General features: G+C 41.8%; 1 protein-coding gene across 1 annotated transcript in view; it reads right to left on the bottom strand.

The window, feature by feature from the left end:
* The window catches only part of FIP1L1 (factor interacting with PAPOLA and CPSF1), a 71109-nt gene that overhangs the window by 28678 nt on the left and 17799 nt on the right, over positions 1–24632 (bottom strand). The window contains exons 9-14 of the mRNA XM_075859729.1: positions 24404–24500; positions 19505–19667; positions 17410–17457; positions 15416–15484; positions 14956–15010; positions 8330–8385 (exon numbers count right to left, since the gene is read on the bottom strand). Of these exons, the coding sequence (XP_075715844.1) occupies positions 8330–8385; positions 14956–15010; positions 15416–15484; positions 17410–17457; positions 19505–19667; positions 24404–24500 (488 nt within the window). The remainder of the gene's footprint in view (positions 1–8329; positions 8386–14955; positions 15011–15415; positions 15485–17409; positions 17458–19504; positions 19668–24403; positions 24501–24632) is intronic.

Raw genomic sequence — 24632 nt, 5'->3', positions numbered from 1 at the left:
ACATCTTATCCCCCTCATCTTTCACTTCTGAGCCCTGCTGAGTGCCCAGGCAGCAGATAACAGCCACTTGTAGGGTATTGCCGTACCCAGTGGAATCCACATTACAATTTATAGGGTGTATATCTCCGGTGGCACATGCTGGGCACAATATATTGGACACTGAAATGGCATACATATATAGAAAATTGCAAATCTCACACTGCACCATCTGCTGAGAATTACCTTTTAGACAACACCTGTGGGGTCAAAATGCTCACTACACCTCTAGACAAATGCCTTAAGGGGTATAGATTTATAGATTTTAAAATGGGGTAGCTTCTTGAGGGTTTCCATTGTTTTGATACCTCTGGGGCTTTGCAAATGCGACATGGCACCCGAAAACCAATCCAGCAAAATCTGGACTCCAAAGAACAAATAGCGCTCCTTTCCTTCTGAGCCCTCCCATGGGCCCAAACAGCAGCTAATCACCACAAATGGGGTATTGCCGCACTCAGGACATATTGGGCAAAAAAATTGGGCATTTTTATTTCTGGTGAAAATGAGAAATTTTGATCCAAAACTACATATTATTGGAAAAAATAAATTATTTTTTTTTTAATTCACAGCCCAATTCAAATAAGTTCTGTGAAAAACCTGTGGGGTCTAAATGGTCACAACACCCAGAAATTAATTCCTTGAGGGGTTTAGTTTCCAAAACAGGGTCAGTTTTGGGGGATTTCTACTATTTTGGCACCACAAGACCTCTTCAAACCTAGCATGGTGCCTAAAATATAGTCTAATAAAAAACAGGCCCCAAAATGCACTAGAGGCTTCTTGGCTTCTGGGGCTTGTGTTTTAGCCCACTGGCACACTAGAGCCACATGTGGGACATTTCTAAAAACTGCAGAATCTGACCAATACATATTCAGTGGTGTTTCTCTGGTAGAACCTACTGTGTTACAGAAAAAATGGATTCAAATTGAATTTCTGTAAGAAAAATGATATTTGCACATTTCACCTCCACTTTAATTCCTGTGAAACGCCTAAAGGGTTAAGAAACTTTGTGTATATACTGTTTTGAATACTTTCAGGGGTCTAGTATTTTAAATGGGGCTTTTTATGGGGGTTTATAATACATAGGCCCCTCAAAGCCACTTCAGAACTGAACTGGTAGCTAAAAAGAAAAAAGGCTTTTGAAATTTTCTTGAAAACATGAGAAATTGCGGTTTATGTTCTAAGCCTTGTAACTCCCTAGGAAAAGGTGTTCCATTGACCACACGTCACCGCTCCCAAAGGCTATCATGTTGCCCAGCAAGACTGCAATGGAGGTCTTCACAAGAGAAAGTCACACAGGTCGTACTACCAGGATTATGGTGTGGGGTAGTATAATGTACGGTAGCTGGACCCCTCTAGTCTGAATTTCAGGTACATTAACAGATCAGCGTTAAATTGATTTGGTCGTGGAGCCAGTGGTACGGCCATTTCCCCAAAGTGTCCCAAAAGCTGTTTTTCAACAGGACAACGCTTGTGCTACTGTGAGCAGTCTGCGTGGCCTAAATGTGCTTCCATATGGCCTGCAGCATCTCCAGACTTGTCTCCCATCGAGCACATCTGTGACGTCATTGGTTGGCAACTGCAAAGGGAGCTGCCAGCAGCCAATCTTGATGATTTGTGTGCCTAAGTGCATTCAGCATGGTATAACATTCCTCAGACAACCATTAGAGAGAACCTTTCACCAGTCCATACATGTGCAGATGAGTGCACCATGTACTAGGCACTGCTGAATAAACCTGTCAATTTAAACTATGTTTCTAGCCTCCTCCTTTATTTCGGTATCGGTGCCGTTATATTTGGCGCCCGATATGTAAATAACCCCCTGAAGAGTCAATGGGGCGCTTCTTTTATTGTAAATGGCAGGGTGCGTGATACTTAGCGCTCTGACACTGACCAATCAGCTATGGAAAGTGTCAGATCGTCTTGTGCTGTTTGATCTAAATTCTATAACGGTACCGATAGGGGAGGGGATTGAGCCAGCTACAGGGACGGGAGGGGGGTTTTAAACCAGCTACGGGGACGGGACCTAATATGCCTCCTGTCAGTGTGAAACTGACAGGTAGAATACCCTGCAATACATAAGAATTGCAGGGTTTTATAAAAACGATCCAACAATTCAAAATTATCTCCACCCCCAAAAAATCCCTCTGCCCATCCCTCCTTTATTCCTCTGCACTTTCTATCCTGAATGTGTCACATTTCTTTCAGCCCTTTACCTCCAAAGAAGAAACAGAAGATGTCAGAGGTATTTCGACTCTCCATGCATTTCGCTGCTGGAGAAGCCATCGATGTCGCTATCCAGTGACGTTAGTGGCTTTTATGGTACTGGAATACGCAGCCGTAGCGCAGAATGAAGATGGGGGATTCCCGACATCACAGACCCTGTACAGGCGCAATGAGGTATTGATGCGGGGGCTGGGTTTTCTAATCAGCTAAAGCCCCTTTCGGTCACATGGTGAATGATGCACCGACACCAAGTAAATGAGAAAGACCTTCGTCACGTGTAGCGGTGCGTCATAACAGGAAAACGACAGAAAGAACGGATCACGTGACCACAGTGCCGACAGACTATGTTTGAGAAACGAAATAGAAAGTATATTACAAAGTGATTTATTATGTATTAAATCAGTGTTTAGATAACCCCTTTAATGAGACACTGCAGGCCAATTTGCAAGGTTTACCACAGAACAATCTCTCTCTTTTAGCTTTTTGTTATGTTTCATCCCATAGCCCGTTTCCCTGAGGATGGGGAAGGGGAGACAATATAGTACTTGCTTGTGGAGCATTTAAAAAGTAAATAAATACGGTACAGGGAGTGGATTTTGCCTTCAGTGAATCTACATTAAATTGTAGGAATATGAAATCTTTCCTTTCTCCTGGCACGTTTCAGTTTTAGGTAAATGACAAGCACCTCTTGTCTAACTGAAATAACGGATAGTTGTAAGTCCAAAATAAACCCCAAAAAAGACAAACTGGTATAAGCTAAGCAAACTATTTAACAGAAACCGTAACTACAGAGTTAAAGGGAAGACGTTTAATATCCTATAAGCGCACATCAGCCAATAGTCAAATTCCCCAAACAGGGAAAGCAGCCAGAAATAGCAAGCAGCAGCTGGATTTTCTGGCCCACTAATTTCCCTGACTTGTCATGATGTCAACAAGATGCGTAGTGTCTTTTGGAAATTAACATATATGCAATCTAATTGATTTTTTTTTCAATTTAGGAGTCTGCTTGTATATTAAAGCATTTGTTCTCGAATATGAAAAAAAAAAACGTTAACTTGAGCTGGAACATGGACCCTGGCACATAGGACCGATCAGTGGCTGAACATTTTACCATGTAATTAGCAGATAATATCCATCAACAATCAGGCCGCACCAAGAGACCAAATGTAAGGCCCTGTAACACATCTGTGTCAGGGCATGGCGTTGTACTGCTCTGTCAGAGGGGGCAGAAGTGAATGCCGCACGCAATGGTTCCGTTGCAACGCTGACACCACTGTCAGCCGACGAAAACCATTGACTTTAATGGGATCTGTCAGCTTTCTGTCGTTTAACCGGAAAAGAGTGCTTACTTAGCGGTAATCGGTTTTTCATGAACCAATCACCGCACCCCTGGAAAGACATCCCATTCGCTTGACAGGAAGCCGGATGATATAAAAAAAGGACAGACATCTCCACACAAAAATAAAATCACTTTTTCCCCCAAAAAGTAGTTTTATTTAGTAAAAGTGTAAAAAAAAAAAGTAACACATATGGTATAACCACGATCGTAACGTCTCAAACAATAAAGTTACTGCATTAATTAAACCGCCGGGTGAACGGTGTCCAAAAAAAATGCAAAAAACAATGGCAAAATTCCTTTTTTCTCCCATTCCCACCATAAAAAATAAAAGTTAATCAAAAAGTCCCATGTACCCCAAAATACTACCAATGAAAACGACACATTGCCCGGGAAAAAACAAGCCCACATATGGCTACATCAACAGAAAAAAAAAAAGGTTCCGGCTCTTATTTTGCAAACGTAGGAAAACATAAAACCTCTACGTATTTGGTATCCCCATAATCGTGCCGACCCATGGAATAAAGGTAACATGTTATTTATACCGCACGGTGAATGGCGTAAATGTCTAACATAAAAAATATTTTCAATTCTTTCCTAAAATAAAGTTCATAAAATGTAATCCATATATTATATGAACCCAAAAATGATGCAATTGAAAAATACAACTCGTCCCGCAAAAAACAAGCCCATATACGGTTATGTCGACAGCATAAAAAAAAATAATAATTACGACTCTTAGAATGCATCAGTTAAAAAACTAAAATAATCCTTGGTTATTAATGCACAAAATTGCCTGGTCCTTAAGGGGTTAACCCCTTAAGGACATGGACTTGTTTGCACGTTCAGGACGCAGCCCCATTTTTCAAATCTGACATGTGTAACTTTATGTGGCAATATCTTTGGAATGCTTTTACCTATCCAAGCGATTCGGAGACTATTTTCTCGTGACACATTATACTTTAATAAAGAAATATTCGGCACACAAGGTGAGGATTTTAGCAAATCTTTCGGTTTTATTTTATCAAAAGTTGATATAAAACCGAAAGATTTGCTCAAATCATTACCTTGTGTGCCGAATATTTCTTTACTACGTAATTGGGTTGGGACTCTATTCGTGCACCTACCTGGATCTTGTGCGCTCTGAACCACTACATACATTATACTTTAAGTTAGTGGTAAAATGTTGTCGATACATTCAGTATTTTATTGTGAAAATCCCAAAATTGAGCAAAGAACTGGAAAAATTTGCATTTTTCTAAATTTAAAAGTATCTGCTTGTAAGACAGGCAGTTATACCACACAAAATAAATGCTAATTAACATCCCCCATATCTCTACTTTAGATTGGCATCGTTTTTTGAACATCCTTTTATTATTCTAGGACATCACAAGGCTTAGAACTTTAGCAGCAATTTCTCACATTTTCAAGAAAATTTCATAAGGCTATTTTTACAGGGACTAGTTCAGTTGTGAAGTGGCTTTGAGGGGCTCATACAATGCAAACGCCCATAAATCACCCCATTTTAAAAACTGAACCCCTCAAAGTACTCAAAACAGCATTGAGAAAGTTTATTAACCCTTCAGGTGTTTCACAAGTATTACAGCAAAGTAGGGATGAAATATACAAAATTATTTTTTTTTGCAGAAATGCATTTTTATTCCTTTTTTTTCCTGTAACACAGAAGGTTTTACCAGAAAAACGCAACTCAATATTTATTGCCCGGATTCTTCAGTTTTTAGAAATATCCCAGATGTGGCCCTAGTGTGCTAATTCACTGAAACACAGACCTCCGAAGCAAAGGAGCACCTAGAGGATTTTGAGGCCATTTTATTAGAATATATTTTAGGCACCATGTCAGGTGTGGAGAAGTTTTGTGGTGCCAAAACAGTGGAAACAACCCTCAAAAGACACCATTTCACAAACTACACCCCTCAAGGAATTTATCAAGGGGTATAGTGGGCATTTTGACCACACTTTTTATTTGCTGAATTTAGTGGAATGAAACCATGAAAATCTAAATTTTTTCCAATAAAATGTCGAAATTTTCACATTTTACAAGGCATAAAGGAGAAAAGGCACCCCAACATTTGAAAAGCAATTTCTCCTGATTACGGCAATACCCCATATGTGGTGCTAAACGGCTGTTTGGACACATGGCAGGTCTCAGAATGGAAGGAGAACCATCTGGCTTTATTAGCTCAACTTTTGCGGCAATGATTTTCGGGTGCCATGACGAATTAGCAAATCCCCTGAGGGACCAAATCAGTGGAAAGCCCCCAAAAGTGACCCCATTTGCGAAAATACACCCCTCAAGGAATTTATCGAGGGGTATAGTGCGTATTTTGACCCAACAGGTTTCTTGCTGACTTTAGTGGAGTGCATTTTATCATTTTCACAAGGGATAAAGGACAAAAAGCACCTAAACATTTGTAAAGCAATTTCTCCAGAGTACGGAAATACCCCACATGTGGTCATAAACTGCTGTTTGGACACACGGCAGGGCTCAGAAAGGCAGAAGCGCTATTTGGCATGCAGATTTTGCTGTATTGCGTTTTGGGTGCCATGTCGCATTTGCAAAACCCTAAGGTACCAGAGTACAGTGGAAGCTCCAAGAAGTGACCCCATTTTGGAAACTACACCACTCAAGGCATTTAACATTTTCCTGGAAATATGACAGAGCTCAGTAGTGAAAAGCAACATGCGCATTTGAGGTCCATTTTGGTGATTTTCACAGCATTGGCCCACGATTGCAGGGCTCTAAGGTCAAAAAGCAAAACAAACCCCCCAAATAGTGACCCCTATTTTGGAAACTTCACCCCTTAAGGCATTTTAAGGGGTGTAGTGAGCATTTTGCCCGCACAGGTGTTTTTCCATTAGTAATTAATGCGCAGCGGATGGTGCAAAGTGAAAATTGCAATTTTCCGCTTATATGCCATTTTAGTGCAGAATATGTTGTGCATAGATTGTGCCACTGAAGACACATCTCGTAAGCGTCTAAGCTGGTTCCCCCGGGTATGGCGATGCCATATATGTGGACGTAAACTGCAGTTTAGGCACGCTGTAGGGTTCAGAAGGGAGGGAGCGCCATTTGGCTTTTGGAGCGCAGATTTAGCTCGGTGGTTGTTCTGCTTGGGGTTTTATTGGTATTTAAGTTTATAATGTGGGGGCATATGTAAGTTGTGTGGAATACATCAGGGCATAATAAGAGGGTATAATAATGCGGTAAATAAATAATATTTCAGAGATACGTGGCCAGTGTCGCACTGACAAATGGTGCCCGATCTTACCCGCTTTTGGACACTGCACATTTTGTGTCGCTATATTCTGAGACAGAACATTTTTATTTTTCAGTAAAAAAAGCTGTGTAAGGTCTTGTTTTTTGCGGGACGGGTTGTAGTTCTTATTGGTACTATTTTGGGGTACATGCGACTTTATGATCACTTTTTATTTAATGTTTTCTGAGGGGTGGTGATTCTGGCATCGTTTGTTTTTTTTTGCGGTGTTTACCGAGCAGGAAAAATAATATTATAGTTTTATAGTTTGTCGTTACAGACACGGCGATACCAAATATGTTGTTTTTTTCCCCCCAATAATAAAAGGCAGTGTTTGTTTTTATTAACTTGAAACTTTTCTTTTTACGGTTTTGTTAAACTTTTTTTTGTCCCACTAGGGGACTTGAGGTCCTGCACCTCTGATCTTTACTCTAATGCATTGCACGACCAATAAAGTAGTGCAATGCATTAGAGCGGTCAGTCATTCACTGACAGCAAACCTATTAGGTCCATCGTACGTGGCAGACCAGGAGGCCATTATTAGGCCTCCGGTTGCCATAGCAACGACCGGCATCATCACGATAACATTGCGGCATCTGAGGGGTTAATGGCAGGGATCGTTCCCTCTCGTTACAGCACGTGTCAGCTTCTGAGCCATCTTGTTACTGCGGACGGGCGCCTTTTAGGCCCAGCCCCCGGCTAGCTCCGGTCCTGGCCTTGAAGCAGTGATAGCTTAACGCTATCACTGGTTTAAAACGGTGTCTGCAGATGCGCCTGCCGACAGTACCGTTAATGCTGTGACGTAATAGTCCGTCAGTTTGCGTTAACAGGACAAAGCCTGTTACGTACTATTACATCACATAGCGTAAAGGGGTTAAGTTTGGTAAAGACTCGGAGCCTGAGAGATGCCAAATTGGAGGGCCCTGTATTGGAGGTGGATTAGGGAGTCGTTCAAAACTACTGCCACCGTCAGATACTTTTGGTGAGTGATGCAGACAGGGACATGTTAATAAGCATCCTCCAGATCTATTGATGCCATCACAGTTCCTGAAGAGGATATTTACAGTAGAGGGGATACTCTCCATCCGAAATCTCTTGTAAATTAGGAAAGTGTTCAGCTGTTTTAGGTTTATTATAACCGTGAATCTGCTTTCCAGCTTTTTTACTAGAAAAAGGGGGGAATAGTAGCACTTCCCTATCTGATTTCGGTACTGGTACTAGAACCCCCTTCCTGATAAGAGAAATAACCTATGACTAGAGCCAGCTGTTTCTCTGAATCTTTCTGCCTCTTTGTGGGGAGGAATCTCTAAGGTTGACTCTTAAGACCCATCTGCCACATAAGTGTGATTGTCAAGAACTGCTCTTTTTGCTGTAAATTCTTTCTTAAAAGCCATTTTTTACCAAGTCTATATGGGCATAGAAATATCTAACATCACTGGAAAAATAAATGTCCACTTACCGCTGCCATATGGGAATGCTGGTGTGGATCGTCCATCGTATCCAGAGGAATGCCCACTAGAAGCAGAAAACGTTTATAAGTAAAACTGTATTTTTTTTCTAATTAAGCGCAACACGTTTAATTTTTTATTCCTAGAAAAAAGGTTTCAGAAATTCATAACGCTACTGCTTTAATTAGCTCAAGCCACATAGGCCCCATGCACACAAACTTATTTTTGTGGCCGCAATTCATTTCAATGGGCCCATACACACGACTGTGTTTTCCAGGGTCCGCGCATTGCCCAGGAGCCTGGACCACAAAAAGAACAAACATGTCTTATTACGGCCGTGTTTTGCGGTCCAGGCTCATTGAAATTAATGCACGTGGCCATGTGCACGGCCCGCGAATTGCGGGTGGCTTGCGGCCGTCCGAGCCGCAAATCACAGTTGCGTGCATGTGGCCTTAGAAATAAACATGTATTAAAACTCATGTCACCCCTTCCCCTTCTTTCCTGGTCAAACAATGCAGCAGTATGAGCACAATATGGTTGTACAGGTGCTTCATCCTTTCTGACATTGCATCCAGCGGTTATCAGTGTCTAGCAGCAATAGCAGTGGTTCCCAACCGGGGTGCCGCGAGAGCCGTCCAGGTGTGCCGCGGCACTCCGCTCATCCACTGCAAAAAAAAAATTTTTTTCTTGCTACAAGCTCCGCCCCCGACGTTGTAGCAGACGTGACGCGTGGACGTCTGTTACGAGTGCTGCCCACCGCTTCCAACTAGAAGCCTGACGGAGGGAGAGGAGCCATTAACGCTGGGCAGGGTAAGTCTTTTTCTTTCGTTTGTTAGCAGTTGTGTGAGAAATGGAGCCAGGGGAATGCCGGAAGTTGTAGTCCTCTCCTCTTATACCTCCTCTCTGTAATGTCCTCTGATATCACATAACAGTCTGGACATGCTGGTAGTTGTAGTCCTCTCCTTTTATACCTCCTCTCTGTAATGTCCTCTGATATCCCATAATAACGTCCTGGACATGCTGGTAGTTGTAGTCCTCTCCTCTTATACCTCCTCTATGTAATATCTTCTGATATCCCATAATAACCTCCTTGACATGCTGGTAGTTGTAGTCCTCTCCTCTTATACCTCCTCTCTGTAATGTCCTCTGATATCCCATAATAACAGCCTGGACATGCTGGTAGTTGTAGTTCTCTCCTCTTATACCTCCTCTCTGTAATGTCCTCTGATATCACATAATAACAGTCTGGGCATGCTGGGAGTTGTAGTTCTCTCTTATACCTCCTCCCTGTATTGTCCCCTGATATCCCATAATAAAAGCCTGGACATGCCGGAAGTTGTAGTTCTCTCCTCTTATACCTCCTCCCTGTAATTTCCTCTGATATCTCATAACAGCCTGGACATGCGGGGAGTTGTAGTTCTCTCCTCTTATACCCCCTCCCTGTAATGTCCTCTGATATCTCATAACAGCCTGGACATGCTGGGAGTTGTAGTTCTCTTTTCTTTTACCTGCTCCTCTTGTAAACTTTCTCTGATATCACATAACAGCCTGGACATGCTGGGAGTTGTAGTTCTCTCCTCTTATATCTCCTAACTAATGTCCATTGATATCACATAATGATGGCCTGGACATGCTGGGAGTTATTGTTCTTATACCTCCTTATTTATTCCTTCCCCAGGATTAAGCACACTCTCTCTCTGTGATGGTCACTTTACTAGAGGGGCAGATGGTCATTAGGAGGGCACTAAGGCTGATGGTGGCTTTACTGGAGGGGATGGTCACTTTACTGAGTGGGGGGGGCTGATGGTCACTTTACTGAGTGGGGGGGCTGATGGTCACTTTACTGAGTGGGGGGGCTGATGGTCACTTTACTGAGTGGGGGGGCTGATGGTCACTTTACTGAGTGGGGGGGCTGATGGTCACTTTACTGAGTGGGGGGGCTGATGGTCACTTTACTGAGTGGGGGGGCTGATGGTCACTTTACTGAGTGGGGGGGCTGATGGTCACTTTACTGAGTGGGGGGGCTGATGGTCACTTTACTGAGTGGGGGGCTGATGGTCACTTTACTGAGTGGGGGGCTGATGGTCACTTTACTGAGTGGGGGGCTGATGGTCACTTTACTGAGTGGGGGGCTGATGGTCACTTTACTGAGTGGGGGGCTGATGGTCACTTTACTGAGTGGGGGGCTGATGGTCACTTTACTGAGTGGGGGGCTGATGGTCACTTTACTGAGTGGGGGGCTGATGGTCACTTTACTGAGTGGGGGGCTGATGGTCACTTTACTGAGTGGGGGGCTGATGGTCACTTTACTGAGTGGGGGGCTGATGGTCACTTTACTGAGTGGGGGGCTGATGGTCACTTTACTGAGTGGGGGGCTGATGGCCACTTTACTGAGTGGGGGGCTGATGGCCACTTTACTGAGTGGGGGGCTGATGGCCACTTTACTGAGTGGGGGGCTGATGGTCACTTTACTGAGTGGGGGGCTGATGGTCACTTTACTGAGTGGGGGGCTGATGGTCACTTTACTGAGTGGGGGGCTGATGGTCACTTTACTGAGTGGGGGGCTGATGGTCACTTTACTGAGTGGGGGGCTGATGGTCACTTTACTGAGTGGGGGGCTGATGGTCACTTTACTGAGTGGGGGGCTGATGGTCACTTTACTGAGTGGGGGCTGATGGTCACTTTACTGAGTGGGGGGCTGATGGTCACTTTACTGAGTGGGGGGCTGATGGTCACTTTACTGAGTGGGGGGCTGATGGTCACTTTACTGAGTGGGGGGCTGATGGTCACTTTACTGAGTGGGGGGCTGATGGGCACTTTACTGAGTGGGGGGCTGATGGGCACTTTACTGAGTGGGGGGCTGATGGGCACTTTACTGAGTGGGGGGCTGATGGGCACTTTACTGAGTGGGGGGCTGATGGGCACTTTACTGAGTGGGGGGCTGATGGGCACTTTACTGAGTGGGGGGCTGATGGGCACTTTACTGAGTGGGGGGCTGATGGGCACTTTACTGAGTGGGGGGCTGATGGGCACTTTACTGAGTGGGGGGCTGATGGGCACTTTACTGAGTGGGGGGCTGATGGGCACTTTACTGAGTGGGGGGCTGATGGGCACTTTACTGAGTGGGGGGCTGATGGGCACTTTACTGAGTGGGGGGCTGATGGTCACTTTACTGAGTGGGGGGCTGATGGTCACTTTACTGAGTGGGGGGCTGATGGTCACTTTACTGAGTGGGGGGCTGATGGTCACTTTACTGAGTGGCGGGCTGATGGTCACTTTACTGAGTGGCGGGCTGATGGTCACTTTACTGAGTGGCGGGCTGATGGTCACTTTACTGAGTGGGGGGCTGATGGTCTACGAATGGTGTCTGCCTCTGACCTCCCATTGAAATTAAGAGGAGGCAGAAAAAACCTGCGGCGCTCGTTTGGTGCTTTTTTTGTCTACGGTTTTTGCATTCGCTTCAACGGCTTAAGAAAAATGTGGGCAAAAAACACAGCAAAAAAAACAAAGTCAAACAACGCTGTCAATTCAAAATCTGCCTCAAAATTCCTAAATGAATTTGGAGGCAGATTTTTAGTTTCTGCCTTACAAAAATACGTTGTGTGAACATACCCTAAGAGTGTACTGTTTGTTTTTAGCAGTTTTTTGTCGTTTTGTAAACAATTTTTGGTAGGGGGTGCCCTGAGAATTATTTTTTTTCCTGGGGTGCCTAGTGTCTGAAGAAGTTGGGAAACTCTGAGCTATAGTGTTATAATCGAAGGCATGTACAGATCACAACACAAATTTGAAGGAGAAAAATCTGTTGTCTTTTAACCAGGTGGCTCATGTACAAAAAAAGTCTGCAAATAGGATGCAAGAACAACTCAAGTGCTGTCACTTTATCACACAGTGCAGCAAGCTGCATTCCTCATTTCCAGAGTATATTTCATCATACAGGACTCTTCTGTTATAACAATTCTTCTACTGAAGCCATGGGAGTTCCCATTCTGTGCCAGTACAGACCTTTATGCAGCCCTTGCTTATGGAAAATGAAAGCATGCCTTCACTTTGAAATTACTTATCAGAATAAGCTGTCATATTTGTGTACATGAGGAATAACATTATTTCTGGCCATTATATGACTTGTATTCGGCATCATTTAGCCGTTTTCCCCTCTGCAAGCTCTATCTAATGCTCAGGTGTCTCTGATCTAGTCGGCGGAGTCTAACTGCTATCATGTTTACCGCACGCATGCGCAGAGAATCCTGCTTTACTATCTCTATCAGATACATAGAAGCTGCTGCAGCAGCATGGAGGACTTTATACAGCAGTAATGAGTAGTGTAGCTCAGAATCCAGGACTGGAGTAAGATGGAACACTTACTAGAAGCTGCAGCACCGTCTGTGTCTCTCTCCCTCTTATCTATATAGACTTCTATGGCCAGAATGTAACCTGATGCCTCCGTGAACTGAAAATCCATCTGGTCTCTCAAGATGGATTTTAGAAGTGAATTGAGACTAAAGGCCCTCTTACACGAGCCAAGGATCGGGCAAACTAGAGTCCATATGAACGCTCGTTCCTGATCGTTGTCCTGTTTAAAAAGGACAAACATCAGCCGATGAACGAGCAAACGCTTGTTCATCAGCTGATCATATTGTTTATGCAGCATTTATTATCATTGTCGGCAGCACATGATATACGGCCGACATGATGGAAATGAATGGGGACAAACGATTATAGTAATGATCACTCATCCCTATTACTGATCATAGCTCCTTGTGAAAGGAGGAAACTAGCGTTGATCAACAAGCTGTCTCGATGATCGGCGCTTGTTTTCATAGCCCTTATTGGGCCATGTAATCGGACCCTAAATGATCAATGCAGGAGGCAGGGGGGAGAAGGGTGGGAAAAGCCTGATAAGTGCACAAAGATACATTTTTCTCTAATAAGATATATTACAAAGTTTTTTTATATTTGCTTGTACTATTGTTGATTGATGCCAAGTTTGATGAAAAGTTAGTGACCGTTTAAATCAGAATATTGGTTCTACCTGCAAATTCTTTTGTCACTACCTATAAACATCTGAGTCATTAATCAGGTTCTCATGCAATTCTCAATACCAAATGTAATACTACTAACTTCTTATCTGTATTATGCTGTGGCTACACATAAGGCTTTGTTCACATCTGTCTCGAGACGCCATTCATGGGTTCTGTCTGAACTTTCCGTCAGGGGAACCCATGAACGGAATCAAAACTGAAACAAACGGAAACCATAGGCTCCCGTTTGCATCACCAATAATTTAAATGGTGACGGATCTGGTGCACGTTTTCCGTTTGTCACCGTTGTTTAAGGGTTCCGTCGTTGGCGGAATCAATACCGTAGTCGACTGCGCTATTCATTCAACGGTGACAAACCAAAACCATTTGCACCGGATTCGCCACCATTGCAATCAGTGGTGATGCAAACAAAAACCTATGGTTTCTGTTTGTTTTTCGTTCATGGGTTCCCGACGGAATACTCGGACGGAACCCATGAACGGAGTCCCGACGTAGATGTGAACGAAGCCTAAGGTGCACATACTGTAACACAGTAAAACCAGGCAATAGTTGAAGAGGCTCAAAATCTAGTGCTTCGCAATGCCTGAGAGAGAAGCAGAGTATATGGGAGTGAGATTTTTGGTGGGGAATGGTGGGCAAGATTGGCTATAGTTACACTAAATACAATGCTAAAACCAACGTACTGTACCATCACAGACCTCACCAAGTCCACTGAAGCTAAATACAAATATTACTTTACATTATGTAATGTCAGGGGGGGGAGAACACTTAAAGAGGCTTTGTCACCACATTATAAGTGTCCTATCTCCTATATAAGGAGATGGGCGCTATAATGTAGGTGACAGCAGTGCTTTTTATGTAAAAAACAATCTATTTTTACCACTTTAGTAGCGTTTTTAGATTTATGCTAATGAGTTGCTTAATGCCCAAGTTGGCGTATTTTTACTTTAGACCAAGTGGGCGTTGTACAGGGGAGTGTATGACGCTGACCAATCAGCGTCAGACACTCCTCTCCATTCATTTACACAGCAGCATCGTGTTCTTACTAGAACGCGATGTGCAGCCACATACACAGACATTAACATTAATCAAGTGTCCTGATAATGAATATACATGACCTCCAGCCTGGACGTCATGTGTATTCAGAATCCTGACACTTCTGAATCTTTTAAAAAGCATTACGGTCACGTACATTATAGCGCCGATCTCCTTATGTAGGAGATAGGGCACTTATAATGTGGTGACAGAGCCTCTTTAAGTTTATGGGCACCTTTTAGCTCAAGTTGGTTGCTGACAATACAATCGTTCACTTAGATTCTCGCCAAGAAACGCAAGCTTCACTCATGTGTGAGTTGATTGAAAAGAGTGTGGGAGACAAAGCCGGCAGCACATTTCTCTGTTACAATAGGATGGGAAAGGAAAAACCTATGCTGCTATTCAATCTGTGTGTCTCAAACCCACAGCTCTAGTAAGAGGGTCTGGCAGCTACCACAGACATTAGATTGGTGGTAGTGGTAGTCATCAGCAAAAAAAAAAAACTAATTTATGTGGCATGCCTTTGCTGGCATAGTCAAAAGGCAAAAAGTAGTAAGACATACCCTTCTATCGTTGGTATAAGAGATGGTGGCGGCCCGCCATGTGGAGGAGGGAAACCTGAAAAAAGTTACCATCAATTAATTGATATGAATTTCTGTAATGTATTGGATTGACTGTAATGAATGCTAACGGATTCAACACATTTAAGAGACTTGTAGAAAATGTATATTATAAAAAAAAATGTGGTTGCCGCAATCATGAATGGAGTATACCTCATCATTCCAGTAGCATAATACTCGGTAATATCCCCATTAAAGTGGTCTTCCCCCCCTGGAACATTGGAATATCAGCGGGGACCCGAGTACTGGGATATCCGCTAATCAAGGAAACGGAGGTTGTGTGTCTCCTGTTCTCTATGATCAGGTCAGTAGGAAGGACATAATAAGAGCAGAGGCCGCACTCCATTATAGTCTGTGCAAGTTACGCAAATAAAAGCAAGATCGTGATATGTGGTGTCCCAGCGCAGGTTTGGTTTTACAGCACAACGTAGGCTCAGATACTTACCTGGCGGGGGCACAGTGATTGGTATACCTAGAAAAAGAACATACAAAACTATTAATTAAGCTCAAACCAAACTAGAGAATTACAGGGGTATTCTGGCTTTTATTTATAGAATAGGAAACTTTATAGAATAAGAAACGTACTAATAATCATGTATATAAAATTCTGTGCGCATAATAAAAAAGTATTCAACTTTTCACCTGTTACACAACTGGACAGTGTCCCGAACAAAACACGGCTGACGCCTAAACATGTCCTATGTCATGACTTTGATGCTAACTGAATGCCAGGGGTCATTTTGGCTGACGCCATGTTCAGTTAGCCCATGGATGCAGTACACAAAGCGAATCTATAGGCCACATTTCATAGGAAATATAATTGTTTACTTAAATTGACATGTCAGGAGAGGTGACAGGTCCTCGATAAAAGCTTTTCCCATAATATATTGGGTAATGTTTATCAGATACTGGAATGCTCAATACTGCCAATCCCTGCACAGATCGAAATCTGATGTTATGAAATGAAAGGAACTCCAAAAGTGCAGATACCACATAACTGATGCAAGTGGTGAAAACTGCAAATTTGATAATTTCATAGTCTCCATTTTCTTATTCCTTTCATTCTACAAGTCATGCACGTGCCACATAAGTTATCAGAATCAATGTGAAATCATACATGTTTCATTAGATAAAATAATTGAAATAGGTTTCCAAGCAACATGAGTTTCAGATGCATCATTTACCAAAAACAAAAAACTTATTTTCCCCCAAACATATTTCACATTGCGTGAAAACCACAGCAAACATTATGGTACCCATTAAAGGAGTACTCCGGGAGCGAATAAAGGGAAATTTCAGTGCTCAGACTTTACAATATCCGGTCTACTTTAAAGTGTACCTATTGTTTTTGTGCATAAATTAGAAGCACATGTGAATATATAAAATTCATAATATATCTTATTGCACTTCCTCACATTATAGTGCAAATCTACTGCAGCTCATCGCTGAAAATAATTGGATTATGTGGCGCAGGGTCGGCTAGAAATGCACCTAATCATCTTAAGGGGGTTTTACACTGGCCGATTATCGGGCAGACAAGCGTTTATAGAACGCTCTTTGCCCAGTCTAAACAGAGTAAAAAAAAAAGACGCCCATTTGGGCATTAAGAACAAATTTGCATAACACTTAAAATGCTTAGAACTGTCAAAAAAATTTTTTAAAAAAAAACAAAAAAAAAAAACATTGTTATCTACATTAAAGCGCCTATTAGATTAGGTAGAAGATAGGGCAGTTATAAACTGGTGACAGAGCCTCTTTAAAAGGTTGCCTATGACGTATGACATATAGTGGCATCCTCAAAGTAGAAAAATATTCTTTATTCGTCAAACATCACATAGAGAATGGTAACGTTTCGACCCGTAATACACAAAGGGTCTTTCTCAAGCCTCTCTCAGGCTTGCGAAAGCCCGCAGAATATTGTCAATTCCGCTTGGACTTCTCTTGCTACATGTGCCTGGTGTTTTTTAAATCCCATCCACGTGTATTGTACTGTAAATTGCTGCAGGTTTTCAGTGTGAAAATCTGCAGCGATTCCGCAGCGTATGAATTCAACCTTACATTACTACGCATTGGTTTGGTCTCCACTGACCTTAACCACCGTTAATCCCCTGCCAGCTAGTAAAATCTAATACCTGTAGAGAAGCATAGGCCTTCCATGTATCTACAGTACACGGGCACATGACACGCTGGTACAATCCAATACAGCCGACCAGAGAACATTAATGTGTTATGTAAAACTAAAACGATGGGTAAACTAATGATACTTGGAATCTTGATTGGTACGGGGTTCCACAACACACACATTCACAATACACAACAAACACCATTACTCCTTATGAATCATCAGCATCCATTGCTACAATCTAGAAATCATGAGCAGTAGGAAAGCCTCTATACCATATCTAGATGGTTTCTGCATGGAGAAAGATAACTGCAATCCAGATCCTAGAAGAAGGGGAAATAATGGAAAGATTTATACAGTCGCTTAGAACCAGTCATTTGCATTCAGAATTGGTAACATAATAGAGCTTTGTATATTAGAGGACGGATATCAATGCACAGTAAACGCGCTCGTGCTTTGAGGAGTCTAAAATGACGACCATGTTACCAAGTTCCTGACCAGAGGCCACATATGGAACCATTTTAATACAATTAGTAAAGACAATGCAGCCTGGGAACCCTTAATCTAAGCATGAACACATCGCCAGATTACTAATCTAGACTTGGGATTCTCCTGCCAGCAAAATAAAAAAAAATCCAGACTAGGGTCATAATAGCATAATAATACAACATTCACAGGCATTCACTCCTTTCATATACGGCTGTATATGGCGGAGAAGGTGTTAAATAAAAACCTAGGTCACCTACGCCGAGTAAATCTGCGCTTTCCTGGCTAAGAATCTCACAATAAAGAGAATACAGTCTAGAAATAAGACTTCAAAGTGGCTTCTGCTCTCCTAGGAACTTCCACAGGATGTTTTATATTTGTAATTCCTAATATTTTGGCCAACTCCGCCTAGTTAATATGAGGTAACAACTGGGCCTTTTTTTTCTCCCCACTTGAACCAGGGAGGGATGGCAAAATGCTATTTTTAGAACTGCTTTGAAGATAAAGAGCTGGCGACAGCACAAATAAAATGGGCCTACTGGGAGCCAAAGCCACAGGCCTGCATGGTTTGCTGCAGATGTACAGCAAGTATTGATTTACATGGTGAAGAGAAAATCAGAAACTTGCTTATGGAGCAGACATCATATAAATGCAAGCTTTGCAGATCAGGAGTCGTTGACTTGTCACTATTACACACAATAAAGGGCTGTCCACCTTCACAACCAATTTTGTTTTATTGCTCTAATGCATCTAAAAAGGAAAACTGTACAACAGAGCTTGATTCCATTTTTCTTTTGTTTTGTGTATACAGTTCCAATGCAGAACTATGTGTCTCCAGGCAGACAACAAACTGTGTAGTCTGAGTCAAGAGTCATTCTCCCCTTCGATCTCTCACCTACTAATATACATTCAATAGCTTAGCAAGAATAGGGGACAGAAAAAAATGAATAGAATTGCAGGATCAAACTATTCAGGATTTGTTTATGGTCTGTTACTATGGAGACATAGCTCTGCATCGGAGCTGTAGAAACTATAGGATAGGAAATTGTGATCAGGATTATTTCATTTTAGATGCATTAGGAGAATGACAAAAAATGGTTGCGGATGTCTAATGGATGGGTTCTTTTTATCATTGGTGTGAAGGTAAAACGGATTGTAGTGCAACCGTTGCTTACGATATATTCCCTTGTTCTGCTCCTCTGATGGAGCAGAACAACGAAATGGCCAGACGCAGATGTGAACAAGGGCTTTATTTTGATCTCAATGGGATTTTTAACAGATACGTTTTTATGCTTTTTCTGATCTAAAAACTGATCAGAGTAACAGATTATACAACGCATATGTGAACTTGGTCTAAGAAAGCTAGAAACCGGTAAAAAGGTTATATACTAAGACGTTCACAGTGTAGCTTTTCTGTCTTCTGTTTCCCCCCCCCCCCCTCCTATGAGCCATCAAGGACAGCTGCTCTAGCAGACCTAACCAATCCAAGCATTACATGGACGGTCATTAATATAAATGGCTGGCATGTATGCTGTATGTATGCTCCGCCTTCCCCCGGTGATCACTGATTATAGATCGCTGCTGCCATGAGACATGCCGTTTCAACCATAAAGGCAACACAAAACTACCAGGACACGCAGAGGCCAGCATTATAGGAACAAGATAAAAGGGAGTATATTACGAAGACTAATTTTTTTAATAGGGGAAGTTTTAGGAGGGCTTTGACATTTTACTACAGTCCCAGAGCAGAGAAGCACCTACTTAGAGCCACGTTAAACTCCATGAGGATACAGAATTATCAGCAATTCCCTCATATATACCTTTTCAAAGGGAGCAAGTTGAAGAAATAATGGTAAATAAACAAATAATGCCTTCCAAGCTTACCTGGTGGGGGTATAAGAGGGGGGGCGGTACTGACATTTGGAGGTGGTGGAAATAGCGGAGGTGGTGGGAGGTGAGGTGGGGGTGCTCCAGGAGGAAAAAATGGCGGTGGCGGCTTGATAAAATTATTATTATCCACCTCTGAAGGAGACTGTTCTGTGACTACCTAAAATATAAAAATATATAGACAAAAAGATAAAAAATAAAAGTTTTAAATTTAAAAAAAAAATGTAACAAAAGAACATTTTTTAATGTAACATATACATAGTTGATCTTCTGACAAAAATATAATATCATTTAGATAATGGCACAGCAAAATTATTTTTAAAAAAATGTATCACCTCAACCGAGAGCCAAATATCGTTTGTACTTTGTTTTCATTTTACCCTACATTCCAAGAGCCATACCTTTTTTGTTTTTCCATAGTTATAGACGTATGAAGGCTTGTTTTTTGCGAGCCGAGTTGTATTTTTTTATGGTACAATGTAATGTACCATATAGTATACTGAGAAAAGTAAAATTATTTTGTGGTGGGGGGGGTATAAAAAAAAAAAAAAAAAAAAACTGCAATTCCACAATAGCTTTCTGGGTTTAGATTTTACGGCATTCACTGTGCGGCAATAATTACATGCTAACTTTTTTTTGGAGAGTCAGTACTAAGTTTATATACCGTAGTCGTTTTTATGTTTTACTGCTTTTATAAAATAAAAACATTTGTTAAAAAAAAAAAAGTTATGTGTCGCCATATTCTAAGAGCCATAACTTTAAAAATGGAGATGTGTTTGCGCTTGTTTTTTGTGGGGCGAGCTATTTCAACGTAACATTTAGGGTTACATATGACTACGATAAGTTCTTCAAAAAATTTTTGGGGGGGGTAATGAAGTGACCAAAAAAAAAATAAAAAAAACAGTTCTGGCATTGTGATTTTTATTTCCTAGGCTTTCACCCATCCGGTTAAACAACGTGAATATAATTGTTTGAATTGTGTTTTGTTTTTTATTGTTTACATATTTTTATGTCAAAAATGGGAAAAGGGCTTTTTATATATATATATATATAATTTATTTTTTCCCTTTTATTTTCTGTAGGGGACTTTACCATGAGATCATTAGATCGCTCAATCAATACTCATACATTGCATTTTTATGTCCTCTACTTTTTAAGGGGTTATCAGGACTTGTCAAAATCGGCAGCAAGGGAGGGAATGGTATAAAATATTAATCTAGCAGATAATCACCCCCTGACGTGCTACACGCTCCAGCACTGAGGCCCCTTTGTCCACTGATACCGGAAGCTCCTGCAGCAGTTATATGGCAATCATCGGTACTATCCTGCTTCAGCGGTCATGTGCTCTTCATGGCAGCATCACCGATGAGGCCAGCAATTAACTGCAGAATATTACTTTATACCATCTATTACTGCGGATTTCTTAAAAGTCCCAGGAATGTTTCACTTTAATGGGATAATAGTGCAATAACTTGCTTGGCCGCTACAAATGTAAAGGCGCGTGCAAGTACGAAAGGAGAGACGAAACATTTAAACAATTTAGAGGCTGTGGCGCTCATACGAGGGCCGAAGCCCCTTCCAGCAGCTGATCGGCGGGGATGCCGACAATCAGACCCCACCAATTCCTAATATTGATGGCCTCTCCGAAGGATGGGCCATCAATTTTAATAACCCGGATAAGGGGTCGGTCAGTTTATATGTACAACTATTAAATGAGTGTGAGGTAAGAATATATATGACTTACTAATATAGAAGTTCTGCGTTGTTTTGTTTGTCCGGCAAGGATGGGGGGGGAGAAGATGTGGCAGTCCCGGATCTTAGCAGTGTGCTCGCGCAGATTACCATGGACTTGCCTCATCACATCATCTCCTGCCATTTTAAGGACGAAGCAGCGTGCTGACGAGGAGGAAGGCCTTTCTGTAACCAGGGTGCGTGGCTTGCCGGGCAAAGGAAACAATGCAGAACTTCTAAAGAATGTATATTAGTTACCTATATTCCTGTCTCATACATTTATTAGTACTACCTATAAACTGACCAACGCCTTTAAACTGGTTATCCAGGTTAATAGTAGGACACGAGCCCTCCAACTGCCATGAAATCCAATCGGCATGTCACATGAGGGGAGGTCATGATCGGGGTACAGAAATTTACCTCTCCCCTATGTCAAACCGCTCAGTTGACACGGTCGCTATAGACTAAGGCATCTGCTGGGTTAAACGGCCGGAATCAGTCATCTCCAATCTTGTAACAATCTTGACAGCCAGCACCCGCCAGATATGGTGAGGACTCATCTCCTGAGCCCACTCCACATTGTGATGACGCACATCCGCTGTACGTGTACTGTGTCTTACTATTGGCGACAAGGGGTTAATATATGAAATATTAGCCGCTCATCTCAGTATTCATGCTGACCATTTTAGGTTATGGCTACGTGCACATGATGCTAAATTTGAAGTGGAAAATCTGCATCAAAACCGCAGATAAACGCATGTAAGATCTGCCCTTATTATTGCGTGTTTTTTTTGCAGATTTGACATTTTGGTGCGGAGGCAGGTGCAGATCTTATGCTGCAGATTTTAATGCTTTTTTTTTTAATCTAAACTTCTCAGATATACATCTAAAATGGAAACGCTAAATAAATTGACATGCTGCGGATTGTAAAATCTGCACCGCAGGTCAATTTACATGTAGAAACAATCCGTAACATGTAGATGAGATTACTTGGCTCGTACAAATCTGCACCGAAAACGCATCATGTGCATGTGGCCTAAGGGTATGTGCACACGATAACTGCAATTACGTCTGAAATTACGGAGAAAACAGCTCCTGAATTTCAGACGTAATTGGATGTACTCGCGTTTTGTGGGGCGTCTTTTACGGCCGTAATTTGGAGCTGTTCTTCATTGGAGTCCCAAGAACTGTCCTGCACTTCTTTTGACGAGGCTGTCATTTTATCAGCCGTCTTTTGACAGCGACGCGTAAAATGACTGGTCGTCGGCACAGTACATCGGAAGACCCATTGAAAGTAATGGCAGATGTTTGCCGACGTATTGGAGCCGGTTTTTCAGACGTAATTCGAGGCGTAAGACGCCTCCAATACGTCTGAAAATAGGTCGTGTGAACCCAGCCTAATTAAAGAGTTTGAAGGATTTTTCCAATGAATGACACTTATTTCAGTCATCAAGTCTAGTACATTTAAAATCAACCGGATTTCTTTAGAACCGTTTACCACAAGGTCTCATTAATCTTCTGTGCATATTAGTCTCTTCTTTGAGAGGACCAAACCCCTAGAAGACCATTTATCACTCCAATTTTTGGTGGTGGTCTTTAAAGAGGTATTACTTTATTTATTTATTTAGGGGGGGTATAGAAATATTATAATTATCTTATACATGAAGGTTCTTATTTTGTAGGTTTATTTGTTAATCTGAAAAAACACACAATGCCTTAGTGTAGATGTTTAAACTGATTATTAGCTTCTGAGCCAATGGAATTTGCTTTGTCATTAGAACCCAGGCATAAAAGCACACAAAGGCCCTTGTACTTCTACCAGCAAATGTGCAGCAACCCTACAAAGAAAGGAGGTCATTTAACTTGAAAGTCACGAGCAAACGCTGGAAAACTGCCAGAAGAAACACTTTCTGTAGTATCAAAATTCACAAATGCTAGCAGTTTTTTTCCCTCTTTCTATGGTTTTGCACTGTACCACACTTACAAAAAGAAATTCTCATGCAATGGCAGTTTGCAAATCAGAAACTATTTCCTACTTTCTGGAGTTCCACCATAACAATTCACATTGAAACGGTTTTTGCAGAAATCAGTGTCATGTATGAATCGGAGCATTTTTGCAATATTGCATTTCTATAGTGCGAACAATCAGACTTCCGTTATCCCACACCGTTAACCTGTCAAATAGCCAAAAGCGGATTCCACAATTGGAGGGGGGTCTTTATAGAACATATTGCAAAATGTTTAAATTCATACATACTATGGATAGCTGAAAAAATAAAATAATAATCAATCAGCCAAATATATAGACATTTAAGCTAATATAACTGCCACATAATGGACTAAATCCGCACATCCGCATTAGCTGTAGTTAACATAAATAAGTGCAAGAATATTTTAAATTTATTGTTGATAAAAAGATAGGGACAATATTTAAAAAGGGGTTGTTCGGGCATGGGATGGTTTTTCATACCGATACCGCTCAGCTGTTCCGACTGCCTCCAGGCACCGGATGTTATGCAGTGGCCTGTGTCAGAAGCTCCATATAGCGGCCGAGCTGAAGCACAGCCGCTATACTGTGACCGAGGCCATCTGCTTTCGGTACAGACATCCGTGCCCAGAGGCAGCTGATCGGTGCGGGGTGTGGGTGACAGACCCCGCACCGATCATATACTGAGGACCTATCCTGTGGATAGGTCATCAGTATGAAAAGTCACCCCGTGCCCAGACAACCACTTTAATTTCCTTGAAACTATTTTTAGGCACTAGACTATTCACATCTCCAGTAGCAGCTCCTTTACGGGCCTCCATCACAGATGTGGTCCAAAAGGCAAGAAACAATAGTGCAAAACAATCCTGGTCAAACGATGTACAACATGACGGAAACCCATTAAATCATGTATTGGTTCCGAAGCTTCAAAATACTAAATATTTCTCCCTAGGTTATTTTAATCCAAATATTACATGTCAGGAATTAAAATACACAGCACACTCTAAAAGTGTTTCAATATGCTGTGTACAAGTCAATAAAATCTGAAAAACAAAACAGCGCTTAAATTACCAAAGCAAACACAATACAGACAAATAGAGAATCTATTTTCTATGTCCATAGCAGCACAGCATTTTAAAAGTTGTGTAAGTGGGGTAGAATTACATGCCACACAATACCTGAATATTGCTTTCATTGGCACCTCGTCGACGGCCCTCCACACGAGTGATTGTGGTGGTTTGTCCGATGACGTCAATTGTGCCCGATAGCTTTCTACTGTAAAACATTTGAATAGTAAGAGAATACATTTTAAATCCTAACTACACCACATATATTTGAATACAATACCTCAACCGTCAGCAAGAACTAGACAACAATGGTTCAATAACAGAAAAAACATCAAAACAT

Source organism: Rhinoderma darwinii, chromosome 1 (genome assembly GCF_050947455.1).
Source record: "Rhinoderma darwinii isolate aRhiDar2 chromosome 1, aRhiDar2.hap1, whole genome shotgun sequence".
NCBI classification, from domain to species: Eukaryota; Metazoa; Chordata; class Amphibia; order Anura; family Rhinodermatidae; genus Rhinoderma; species Rhinoderma darwinii.
The sequence above is the reverse complement of the archived record's forward strand: the minus strand, read 5'-3'. Positions and strand labels throughout refer to the sequence as shown.